Source organism: Scyliorhinus torazame, chromosome 12 (genome assembly GCF_047496885.1).
Source record: "Scyliorhinus torazame isolate Kashiwa2021f chromosome 12, sScyTor2.1, whole genome shotgun sequence".
NCBI lineage: Eukaryota > Metazoa > Chordata > Chondrichthyes > Carcharhiniformes > Scyliorhinidae > Scyliorhinus > Scyliorhinus torazame.
The window spans coordinates 2178392-2191735 of NC_092718.1; the positions used below are offsets into that span (position 1 = coordinate 2178392).

The following is a 13344-nucleotide window of genomic DNA, read 5'->3' on the forward strand; positions in this document are numbered from 1 at the left end:
TCCACTCTCCGGCCCGTACACCATATCCCCGAATCCCTTTATTCTTTAGAAAGGCATCTATCTTTTTCTTAAAAACGTTTAAAGAAGGAGCCTCAACTGCTTCACTGGGCAAGGAATTCCATAGATTCACAACCCTTTGGGTGAAGAAGTTCCTCCTACACTCCGTCCTTAATCTACCTCCCCTTATTTTGAGGCTATGCCCCCTAGTTCTGCTTTCCCCGACCAGTGGAAACAACCTGCCCACATCTATCCTATCTATTCCCTTCATGATTTTATATGTCTCAATAAGATTCCCCCGCATCCTTCTCAACTCCAATGAGTACAGTCCCAGTCTACTCAACCAAATGCATTACTTCACATTTCGTAGCATTGAGGTTCATCTGCAAGGCTCCCAACACTGAGCCCTGGGGAACTCCACTTTCAACTTGTCTCCAGTCTGAGACCTGGCGACTTCTCTACCTGGAGAGCTGCCAACCTTGTCAGCACCTTTTCTTTATCGGTCACTATACTGCTCAGTTACTCAACACCCACATTTTCAACTGGGCCATTGTCACCATCTTCTAATTTGGTAAGGACAGAAGCAAAGTACTCATTTAGTACCACTGCCATACCCTCCGCGTCAGTGATCAGTTTACCCTGCTTGTCCCATTCTATTCTTCACTAATCTTTACCATTAATATGTTGGAAGAACATTTTCCAATTTGTTTTAGCACAGCCTGCATTCCTTTCCTCTGCTTCCTCTTAGCCTTCCTTATCCCAGCCTGAGCCATTTCAGATACTCTTCCTGATTTCTATTGCTATTATTATTCCGGCGTCTCAAGCCTCTTTTTTTTGTTGATTCTGTCATTCACTAATCAGGGGCGTCATTCTCTGACCCCCTGCCGAGTCGGAGAATCGCCGGGGGCTGCCCTGAATCCCGCCCCCGCCGGTTGCCGAAGTCTCCGGAACCGGAGATTCGGCGGGGGCGGGAATTGCGCCGTGCTGGTTGGCGGGCCCCCCCGTTCGATTCTCCGGCCCGGATGGGCCGAAGTCTCGCCGAGAAATTGCCTGTCCCGCCGGCGTAAATTAAAGTACCTATTTACCGGCGGGACAAGGCGGCGTGGGAGGGCTCCAGGGTCCTGGGGGGGGCGCGGGGCGATCTGACCCGGGGGGTGCCCCCATGGTGGCCTGGCCCGCGATCGGGGCCCACCGATCCGCGGGCGGGCCTGTGCCGTGGGAGCACTCTTTCCCTTCCGCCTCCGCCACGGTCTCCACCATGGCGGAGGCGGAAGAGACTCCCTCCACTGCGCATGCGTGGGAAACTGTCAGCGGCCGCTGACGCTCCCGCACATGCGCCGCCCCGACATGTCATTTCCGCGCTAGCTGGCGGGGCGGAAATTCCTCCGGCGTCGGCCTAGCCCCTCAATGTTGGGGCTCGGTCCCCAAAGATGCGGAGCATTCCGCACCTTTGGGGCGGCGCGATGCCCGTCTGATTGGCGCCGTTTTGGGCGCCAGTCGGCGGACATCGCGCCGTTTCGGGAGAATTCCGCCCCAGGAGTCTGTGTTAATCAAAGTTACTCTTTTAAAAAATTCTTTAATTGGTCCTGCCTACACCAGCTTTTATTGCCCATCCCTACTTGCCCTTCAGGAGGTGGTGGTGAGCCATTTTCTTGAACCGCTGCAGTCCCTGAGGTGTAAGTACACCCACTGTGCTGTTAGGGAGGGAGTTCCAGGATGTTGCCCCAGCGACAGTGAAGGAACAGCCGATATATTTCCCAGTCAGGGTGGTGAGTGACTTGGAGGGCAACCTCCAGGTGGTGGGGTTCCCAGGTATCTGCTGCTCTTGTCCTTCTAGGTGGAAGAAGTCGCAGATTTGGAACAAAGAACTAAGAAAAGTACAGCATAGGAACAGGCCCTTCGGCCCTCCAAGCCTGTGCCGACCATGCTGCCCGTCTAAACTAAAATCTTCTGCACTTCCTGGGTCCGTATCCCTCTATTCCCATCCTATTCAAGTATTTGTCAAGATGTCCCTTAAATGTCACTATCGTCCCTGCTTCCACCACCACCTCCGGCAGCGAGTTCCAGGCACCCACTACCCTCTGTGTAAAGAAACTTGCCTCGTACATCTCCTCTTTACCTTGCCCCTCGCACCTTAAACCTATGCCCCCCAGTAATTGATCCCTCTATCCTGGGGAAAAGCCTCTGACTATCCACTCTGTCTATGCCCCTCATAATTTTGTAGACCTCTATCAGGTCGCCCCTCAACCTCCGTTGTTCCAGTGAGAACAAGCAGAGTTTATTCAACCTCTCCTCATAGCTAATGCCCTCCATACCAGGCAACATCCTGGTAAATCTCTAGTGCACCCTCTCTAAAGCCTCCACATCCTTCTGGTAGTGTGGCGACCAGAATTGAACACTATACTCCAAGTGTGGCCTAACTAAGGTTCTGTACAGATGCAACATGACTTGCCAATTCTTAGACTCAATGCCCCGGCCAATGAAGGCAAGCATGCCGTATGCCTTCTTGACTACCTTCTCCACCTGTGTTGCCCCTTTCAGTGACCTGTGGACCTGTGCACCTAGATCTCTCTGACTGTCAATACTCTTGAGGGTTCTACCATTCACTGTATATTCCCTACCTGCATTAGACCTTCCAAAAGCTGCTGTCTCAGGAACCTTGGTGAAGGTGCTGTCTCAGGAACCTTGGTGAGTTACTGCAGTGCACCTTGTAGATGGTACACACGGCTGCCACTGTGTCGGTGGTGGAGGGAATGAATGTTTAACGGGGTGGATGGGGCATCAATCGAGCGGGGCTGCTTTGTCCTGGATGGTGTTGAGCTTCTTGAGTGTTGTTGGAGCTTCAGGCAAGTGGAGAGTTTCCATCACACTCCTGACTTGTGCCTTGTAGATGGTGGACAGACTTCAGGGAGTCAGAAGGCGAGTTACTCTCCGCAGGATTCCTAGCCTCTGACCTGCTCAGATTGCAACATGTTCAGTAGAAAGAAGGTGAGATGGGGCAGCACTGTAGCATAGTGGTTAGCGCAATTGCTTCACAGCTCCAGGGTCCCAGGTTCGATTCCCCGCTGGGTCACTGTCTGTGCGGAGTCTGCACGTTCTCCCCGTGTGTGCGTGGGTTTCCTCCGGTGCTCCGGTTTCCTCCCACAGTCCAAAGATGTGCAGGTTAGGTGGATTGGCCATGCTAAATTGCCCTTAGTGTCCAAAATTGCCCTTCGTCTTGTCTTGGCTGAGTGGGGTTACTGGGTTATGGGGATAGGGTGGGGTGGGTTTGGGTGGGGTGCTCTTTCCAAGAGCTGATGCAGACTCGATGGGCTGAATGGCCTCCTTCTGCACTGTAAATTCTATAAAAAATTCTATGAAAATATCATTGCACTTCCTGTAATGTCTAATTTGAAATGCTTTGGAATGTACTTTTAGATATTTTATGGATATAGTATACTTTGGAGAGGGAGAGTGTGTGTTGGTGTCACAGAGACTGGTTAATGGGTAAAGTGCACTCATCGTGACTGCTACTGGAAACTTTGAGAAAAGGTTTCACTTTCGCTGATTGGATTGTGGTCAGTGTTTGAGCAGTGAGGGATTCTGAAACAGAATTATGTCAATACTCCTTTTTGAAGTGTCTGTGGTCTGGGCAATTGGACAGTAATATTAGCAGACACTGGCGATTGGAAATTTTAACCAGTTAGTTACCAGATTGGTGATATGTGTTGGCAGGCTGGAATAATGACACAAATTACCACCCATCAGTCTCCTCCCAATCATCAGTAAAGTGATGGATTGTGTTGTCAACAGTGTCTCAATCCCCATTTGCCCAGCAATAACCTACTCACTGATACTTATTTTGGGTTCTGCCAGGGCCAATCAGCTCTTGACCTCAGTCAGACTTGGTGCTTAGGACACTACCCTGAGGAACTTCTGCCGTGATGCCCTGAAGCTGAGATGATTGACCATCAACAACCACAACCAACCTCCTGCGCCAGGTATGACTCCAACCAGTGGGCAGTTTCCCCCCCCCCCCCCCCCCCCCCCAATTTCCATTGTCTCCAGTTTAGCTCGGGCTCCTTCATGCCACACTCCGTCAAATGCTGCCTGGATGTTGAGGGAAGTCACTCTCGCCTCACCTCTGGAATTCCATGTTTGAACCAAGGCTGTGGTGAGTTCAGTGGCGCTGGCAGAACCCAAACTGAGCCTCAGTGAGCAGGTTATTACTGATTTTAGGGGCGTGTCCTGGGCCTAACCACTGTTTTGTTACCTGTGTGGTAGGTAACATGTGCTACCCAAACCTTGGTTAGTGATGAGGTCTGAATCTCGATGAAGAAGACTCAAACTCGTCCAGTAGTAACAAAAGGTTTATTGAGTAACTATAACAACAATTGCATGAGTTCTTCCCTTTAACTTTGATACTAGTGATAAGGTTAACAACATCCAACTACAGTAACTATACTTCACTCCACTAGCCATCTGAACTAGTCTGCTATTGCCCTGGTCACAGTGCACCCCCGCGAGAGCCAGAGACACAATGTGGTTGCCTTTTATACCCCTGTTGGTTTGGCCTCTAGTGACCATGTGGTGCTACTGATTACACATTAACCCCTTGTGTACATGCACATCTGGAGATCACTACATCCCTTTTTTTTTGTGTTACATATTTTCTGTATGTTGTAAAGACAATTGAACAAACATAATGGATGCAGTTTGCAAATGCATTACATAAATTCAATGAGTTAGTCCATCAAATGTGAATACATTTAGTCTCTAAGGTTTATTCGCTTGCGTGAAATAGGTAGACAAATAATGTTATGTGCAAGTTGTGATGATCTTGATGATTATACAAAGCCAATTAATATTTATAAGTCCAATCTTAATTTAAAAAATTTGTGAGTCCAAACTTTATGAATTTGTTTGGTTGAGTTGCTTTCGTCTTCTGTTGTTGAAGTGGTGATGTTGATGTCGTTATTTCTTTGTGAACCTCGTCAGTGTTCTTGTGTTTAATTGACCATCAAGTCATCATGAGGTGTTCGAATGGTCGAATCACTTTGTTGTCTGATTTAGACTTTCTTTTTTTTTTCTATATTTGTGGTAGCGATTCTGTGTTACACCGTTGTCTGACCTGGACTTTTTCCCGTGCTTGCGGTATTGATTCTGTATGTCATCTTTGTTGTCTGACCTGGACTTTTTCCCGTGCTTGCGGTATTGATTCTGTATGTCATCTTTGTTGTCTGACCTGGACTTTTTCCCGTGCTTGCGGTATTGATTCTGTATGTCATCTTTGTTGTCTGACCTGGACTTTTTCCCGTGCTTGCGGTATTCATCTAGTGTGTCATCTGCCTTGAAAGCTGGCGTGCTTGCTTGTTCTGGAGACGATGTGAATTTGTGAGATTCTTTTGTCATGCCTTGGCATGTTTGTAGTCTTGTCATTGTTTTGCAGTTTGCTGTGGCATTGTCCTTCAGAGAACTGTACAGCACAGTACAGGCCCTTCGGCCCATGATGTTGTGCCGAACTAGTCGGAAACTAAGATCAAATCAACCTACTCCCAATCATTCTAGTGCACTCCTTATGCCTATCCAATAACCGCTTGAAAGTTCCTAAAGTGTCCGACTCCACTACCATAGCTGGGAGTGCGTTCCACGCCCCAACCACTCTCTGAGTAAAGAACCTACCTCTGACATTGCTCCTATATCTTCCACCATGAACCTTATAGTTATGCCCCCTTGTAACAGCTACATCCACCCGAAGAAAAAGTCACTGAACCTCCACTCTATCTATCCCTCTCATCATCTTATACACCTCAATTAAGTCATCTCTCGTCCTCCTTTGCTCCAATGAGAAAAGCCCTAGCTCCCTCAACCTTTCCTCATAAGACCTACCCTCCAATCCAGGCAGCATCCTGGTAAATCTCCTTTGCACCCTTTCCAATGCTTCCACATCATTCCTATAATGAAGTGACCAGAACTGCACACAATACTCCAAATGTGGTCTAACCAAGGTCTTGTACAGTTGCAGCATAACCTCACTGCTCTTAAACTCAAGCCCCCTGTTAATAAACTCTAACACACTATAGGCTTTCTTCAGAAGTTAAAAGCCAGGACAGACAGAGTTGTCATCTCTGGTTTGTTGCCGGTGCCACGTGATAGCGAGGCTAGGAATAGGGAGAGAGTGCAGCTGAACACGTGGCTGCAGGAATGGTGTAGGAGGGAGGGCTTCAGGTATTTGGATAATTGGAGCGCATTCTGGGGAAGGTGGGACCTGTACAAGCAGGACGGGTTGCATCCGAACCAGAGGGGCACCAATATCCTGGGAGGGAGGTTTTCTAGTACTCTCCGGGAGGGTTTAAACTAATTTGGCAGGGGAATGGGAACCGGATTTGTAGTCCAGCAACTAAGGTAGCCGATATTCAGGACGCCAAAGCGTGTAATGAGGCAGTGGGGAAGGGAACACTGACAAAGGAGAGCACTTGCAGGCACGGAGATGGGTTGAAGTGTGTATACTTCAACGCAAGAAGCATCAGGAATAAGGTGGGTGAACTTAAGGCATGGATCGGTACTTGGGACTACGATGTGGTGGCCATCACGGAAACTTGGATAGAAGAGGGGCAGAAATGGTTGTTGGAGGTCCCTGGTTATAGATGTTTCAATAAGATTAGGGAGGGTGGTAAAAGAGGTGGGGGGGTGGCATTATTAATTAGAGATAGTATAACAGCTGCAGAAAGGCAGTTCGAGGAGTATCACCCTATTGAGGTAGTATGGGTTGAAGTCAGAAATAGGAAAGGAGCAGTCACCTTGTTAGGAGTTTTCTATAGGCCCCCCAATAGTAGCAGAGATGTGGAGGAGCAGATTGGGAAACAGATTTTGGAAAGGTGCAGAAGTCATAGGGTAGTAGTCATGGGCGACTTTAACTTCCCAAATATTGAGTGGAAACTCTTTAGATCAAATAGTTTGGATGGGGTGGTGTTTGTGCAATGTGTCCAGGAAGCTTTTCTAACACAGTATGTAGATTGTCCGACCAGAGGAGGGGCAATATTGGATTTAGTACTGGGTAATGAACCAGGGCAAGTGATAGATTTGTTAGTGGGGGAGCATTTTGGAGATAGTGACCACAATTCTGTGACTTTCACTTTAGTAATGGAGAGGGATAGGTACGTGCAACAGGGCAAGGTTTACAATTGGGGGAAGGATAAATACGATGTTGTCAGACAAGAATTGAAGTGCATAAGTTGGGAACATAGGCTGTCAGGGAAGGACACAAGTGAAATGTGGAACTTGTTCAAGGAACAGGTGCTACGTGTCCTTGATATGTATGTCCCTGTCAGGCAGGGAAGAGATGGTCGAGTGAGGGAACCATGGTTGACAAGAGAGGTTGAATGTCTTGTTAAGAGGAAAAAGGTGACTTATGTAAGACTGAGGAAACAAGGTTCAGACAGGGCATTGGAGGGATACAAGATAGCCAGGAGGGAACTGAAGAAAGGGATTAGGAGAGCTAAGAGAGGGCATGAACAATCTTTGCCGGGTAGGATCAAGGAAAGCCCCAAGGCCTTTTACACATATGTGAGGAATATGAGAATGACTAGAGCGAGGGTAGGTCCGATCAAGGACAGTAGCGGGAGATTGTGTATTGAGTCTGAAGAGATAGGAGAGGTCTTGAACGAGTACTTTTCTTCTGTATTTACAAATGAGAGGGGCGATATTGTTGGAGAGGACAGTGTGAAACAGATTGGTAAGCTCGAGGAAATACTTGTTAGGAAGGAAGATGTGTTGGGCATTTTGAAAAACTTGAGGATAGACAAGTCCCCCGGGCCTGACGGGATATATCCAAGGATTCTATGGGAAGCAAGAGATGAAATTGCAGAGCCGTTGGCAATGATCTTTTTGTCCTCACTGTCAACAGGGGTGGTACCAGGGGATTGGAGAGTGGCGAATGTCGTGCCCCTGTTCAAAAAAGGGACTAGGGATAACCCTCGGAATTACAGGCCAGTTAGTCTTACTTCTGTGGTAGGCAAAGTAATGGAAAGGGTACTGAAGGATAGGATTTCTGAGCATCTGGAAAGACACTGCTTGATTAGGGATAGTCAGCACGGATTTGTGAGGGGTAGGTCTTGCCTTACAAATCTTATTGAATTCTTTGAGGAGGTGACCAAGCATGTGGATGAAGGTAAAGCAGTGGATGTAGTGTACATGGATTTTAGTAAGGCATTTGATAAAGTTCCCCATGGAAGGCTTATGCAGAAAGTAAGGAGGCATGGGATAGTGGGAAATTTGGCCAGTTGGATAACGAACTGGCTAACCGATAGAAGTCAGAGAGTGGTGGTGGATGGCAAATATTCAGCCTGGATCCCAGTTACCAGTGGCGTACCGCAGGGATCAGTTCTGGGTCCTCTGCTGTTTGTGATTTTCATTAATGACTTGGATGAGGGAGTTGAAGGGTGGGTCAGTAAATTTGCAGACGATACGAAGATTGGTGGAGTTGTGGATAGTAAGGAGGGCTGTTGTCGGCTGCAAAGAGACATAGATAGGATGCAGAGCTGGGCTGAGAAGTGGCAGATGGAGTTTAACCCTGAAAAGTGTGAGGTTGTCCATTTTGGAAGGACAAATATGAATGCGGAATATAGGGTTAACGGTAGAGTTCTTGGCAATGTGGAGGAGCAGAGAGATCTTGGGGTCTATGTTCATACATCTTTGAAAGTTGCCACTCAAGTGGATAGAGCTGTGAAGAAGGCCTATGGTGTGCTCGCGTTCATTAACAGAGGGATTGAATTTAAGAGCCGTGAGGTGATGATGCAGCTGTACAAAACTTTGGTAAGGCCACATTTGGAGTATTGTGTACAGTTCTGGTCGCCTCATTTTAGGAAGGATGTGGAAGCTTTGGAAACAGTGTAAAGAAGATTTACCAGGATGTTGCCTGGAATGGAGAGTAGGTCTTACGAGGAAAGGTTGAGGGTGCTAGGCCTTTTCTCATTAGAGCGGAGAAGGATGAGGGGCGACTTGATAGAGGTTTATAAGATGATCAGGGGAATAGATAGAGTAGACAGACAGAGACTTTTTCCCCGGGTGGAACAAACCATTACAAGGGGCATAAATTTAAGGTGAAAGTTGGAAGATATAGGAGGGATATCAGAGGTAGGTTCTTTACCCAGAGAGTAGTGGGGGCATGGAATGCACTGCCTGTGGAAGTAGTTGAGTCGGAAACATTAGGGACCTTCAAGCAGCTATTGGATAGGTACATGGATTACGGTAAAATGATATAGTGTAGATTTATTTGTTCTCATGGGCAGCACGGTAGCATTGTGGATAGCACAATTGCTTCACAGCTCCAGGGTCCCAGGTTCGATTCCGGCTTGGGTCACTGTCTGTGTGGAGTCTGCACGTCCTCCCCATGTCTGCGTGGGTTTCCTCCGGGTGCTCCGGTTTCCTCCCACAGTCCAAAGATGTGCGGGTTAGGTGAATTGGCCAATGATAAATTGCCCTTAATGTCCAAATTGCCCTTGGTGTTTGGGTGGAGGTGTTGAGTTTGGGTAGGGTGCTCTTTCCAAGAGCTGGTGCAGACTCAAAGGGCCGAATGGCCTCCTTCTGCACTGTAAATTCAATGATAATCTATGATTAATCTAGGACAAAGGTTCGGCACAACATCGTGGGCCGAAGGGCCTGTTCTGTGCTGTATTTTCTATGTTCTATGTTCTATGTTCACGGCTCTATCCACTTGGGTGGCAACTTTCAGAGATCTATGGACATGAACTCCGAGATCTCTCTGCTCCTCCATATTCTTCAGAACCCTGCCGTTAACCCTGCAATCCGCATTCAAGTTTGTCCTGTCAAAATGAATCACGTCACATTTAGAACAAGAACAAAGAACAAAGAAATGTACAGCACAGGAACAGGCCCTTCGGCCCTCCAAGCCCGTGCCGACCATGCTGCCCGACTAAACTACAATCTTCTACACTTCCTGGGTCTGTATCCCTCTATTCCCATCCTATTCATGTATTTGTCAAGATGCCCCTTAAATGTCACTATCGTCCCTGCTTCCACCACCTCCTCCGGTAGCGAGTTCCAGGCACCCACTACCCTCTGCGTAAAAAACTTGCCTCGTACATCTACTCTAAACCTTGCCCCTCTCACCTTAAACGTATGGCCCCTAGTAATTGACCCCTCTACCCCAGGGAAAAGCCTCTGACTATCCACTCTGTCTATGCCCCTCATAATTTTGTAGACCACTATCAGGTCGCCCCTCAACCTCCGTCGTTCCAGTGAGAACAAACCGAGTTTATTCAACCGCTCCTCATAGCTAATGCCCTCCATACCAGGCAACATTCTGGTAAATCTCTTCTGCATCATCTCTAAAGGCTCCACATCCTTCTGGTAGTGTGGCGACCAGAATTGAACACTATACTCCAAGTGTGGCCTAACTAAGGTTCTATACAGCTGCAACATGACTTGCCAATTCTTATACTCAATGCCCCGGCCAATAAAGGCAAGCATGCCTTATGCCTTCTTGACTACCTTCTCGACCTGTGTTGCCCCTTTCAGTGACCTGTGGACCTGTACACCTAGATCTCTCTGACTTTCAATACTCACGAGGGTTCTACCATTCACTGTATATTCCCTACCTGCATTAGACCTTCCAAAATGCATTAACTCACATTTGTCCGGATTAAATTCCATCTGCCATCTCTCCGCCCAAGTCTCCAAACAATCTAAATCCTGCTGTATCCTCTGACAGTCCTCATCGCTATCCGCAATTCCACTAACCTTTGTGTCGTCTGCAAACTTACTAATCAGACCAGTTACATTTTCCTCCAAATCATTTATACATACTACAAAGAGCAAAGGTCCCAGCACTGATCCCTGCGGAACACCACTGGTCACAGCTCTCCAATTAGAAAAGCATCCTTCCATTGCTACTCTCTGCCTTCTATGACCGAGCCAGTTCTGTATCAGGGTTAAACTCCATCTGCCACTTTTCAGCCCAGCTCTGCATCCTATCAATGTCTCTTTGCAGCCTACAACAGCCCTCCTCACTTTCCACAACTCCACCAATCTTGGTGTCATCAGCAAATTTACTAACGCAACCTTCAACTCCATCATCCAAGTCATGGATAAAATACAAATAGCAGAGGACCCAGCACTGGTCCCTGTGGTACACCGCTGGTAACTGGGCTCCAGGATGAAAATTTACCATCTACCACCACCCTCTGTCTTCTATGTGATAGCCAGTTACTGATCCAATCGGCCAAATTTCCCTCTATGCCATGCCTCCTTACTTTCTGCATAGGCCGACCATGGGGCACCTTATCAAGCATCTTACTAAAATCCATGTATACAACATCAACTGCTCTACCTTCATCTATGTACTTAGTTACCTCCTCAAAGAATACAATCAAACTTGTGAGGCAAGACTTACCCCTCACTATCCTGGATTAAGCTGTCTCTTTCCAAATGATCATAAATCCTATCCCTCAGGACCCTTTCCAATAATTTACCGATGACCGAAGTGAGACTAACTGGCCTATAATTCCCAGGATTATACCTATTCCCTTTCTTGAACAAGGGGACAATATTCGCGCCTCTCCAGTCTTCTGGCACTATTCCTGTAGACAGCGAGGACATAAAGATCAAAGCCAAAGGCTCTGCAATCTCATCCCTCGCCTCCCAAAGAATCCTAGGATATATCCCATCAGGCCCAGGGGACTTATCTATCCTCAGGCTTCTCAGAATTTCTAACACATCTTCCTTCCAAATATCTACCACCTCCAGCCTACCAGCCTGTATCGCACTATCCTCCTCAACAACACGGCCCCTCTCCTTGTGAACACTGAAGAAAAGTATTCATTTAGGGTCTCTCCTATATCTTCAGACTCCATGCACACGTTCCCACTACTGTCCTTGACCAGCCCTAACTTCACCTTGGTCATTCTTTTATTCCTCACATAAGTGTAAAAAGCCTTGGGGTTTTCCTTGATCCTACCCGCCAAGGACTTCTCATGCCCCCTCCGAGCTCTCCTAAGCCCTTTCCTGAGCTCCTTTCTAGCTATCTTGGATCTCTCAAGTGCCCTAACTGAACCTTGTTTTCTCATCCTTACATAAGCCCCCTTCTTCCTCTTGACAAGACATTCAACCTCTCTTGTAAACCATGTTCCCCTCACTCAACCATTTCCTCCCTGCTGTAGAGGGTGCCATCTCCGCTACTCCACTACTGGGCCGATATCTGGGGTTTGAATATCTGTGTGTGTCTCTCTCCAGCTGGCACTGAAACTTCAGAGGCCAGGGGATGTCGCACTGGGACACTTCCACTGAAGAGAGCACTGATTCAAGCCTGCCGTTTATTCCTAACCGACAGCCTGAGACTTATAGCACACAGATCTCCAGACCCCTACCAATACCCAGGTGATTCTCTCTCTTGCCGGTGGTGCAACACTCACCCGGTTCCTACTCCACTAGAGTAGCTTTCCCAAGAGAGAGAATAGGACACTGCTGTTTATTCCCTAACCAGCAGTCTGTCCTGAGTGAATCGCTCAAGATGACCCTCGATTCCTGAACCCGGAATTAAGGTGAGGAGTATTTTAACAATGACTTGGTCAGAGATCGCTGGTGAAAGATTGAAGAATTTAAACGACTCCAATTATCATCAAATCAAGGTTTATTGCAAAACCCAGGTCAAAATCATCAACAGAAGAAACACAATAAAATCTTATGCTCTAATACAAACTAAGGCTATTCAAAAGTAATATAGCGGACACAGCGAAAATTCTTATGATTACACAGTTTTTAGCAATATCACAAGGCACAAAACAAGTTCCCTTCCCCAAAGCCTCAACCACTATTAAAGTCAAGGGAGTTTCGCAAGCTGCTGCAGGATACTTACGGTCACAGGCTGCAGAGGTCAAGTCAGGGGTGCAGAGGTCGAGCCAAGAACGAAGAGACCCCCAATCGAAAACACAGCCCCTTTTATATTGTTTTACCTGGCTTTGTCCTGTGATCGGCCAGCCCCTTTTGCATTGAAAAAGGTAAGATTTAAAGTTCCCGCTGGTCCCGCCCCCTTTGAGCCGGTCAGACCTGTCGAGATGGGAGTACCTCCCCTAGGTCCGCCTCCAGTCTGTTTTTTAAGATAACGAGGTTGAGCTCCCTTGAAGATTTTCAAAGACTTCCATCTGCTCCGGAGATAGCTGCTATGTTGATGGGGTGTTGATTGGATTCTGCTCTGGTGGAGGCAAAGTCCTTTACATCTGCATGGGGCTATGACCATCCCATTGTCCTGCTTGCATGCAAGCCTCCTGTGTATTCCCGTGCCCCTTTGTCTGTGTTTTGATGTTATCTTGTTGTCTGGCTCCTTCTTCCTTGTAGCTCCTAGGGGGGTGT

At 47.5% G+C, this 13344-nt stretch overlaps 1 protein-coding gene across 3 annotated transcripts in view; it reads left to right on the forward strand.

The window, feature by feature from the left end:
* Positions 1 to 13344, forward strand: part of LOC140387337 (ubiquitin carboxyl-terminal hydrolase 50-like) — a 379426-nt gene that overhangs the window by 38119 nt on the left and 327963 nt on the right. The window contains exon 2 of one of the 3 annotated variants that reach the window (XM_072470272.1): positions 3853 to 3977. The exons of the other annotated variants lie outside the window; for them this stretch is intronic. Within the exon in view, the coding sequence (XP_072326373.1) occupies positions 3937 to 3977 (41 nt within the window). The 5' untranslated portion in view covers positions 3853 to 3936. The remainder of the gene's footprint in view (positions 1 to 3852; positions 3978 to 13344) is intronic. 3 annotated transcript variants of the gene reach the window in all.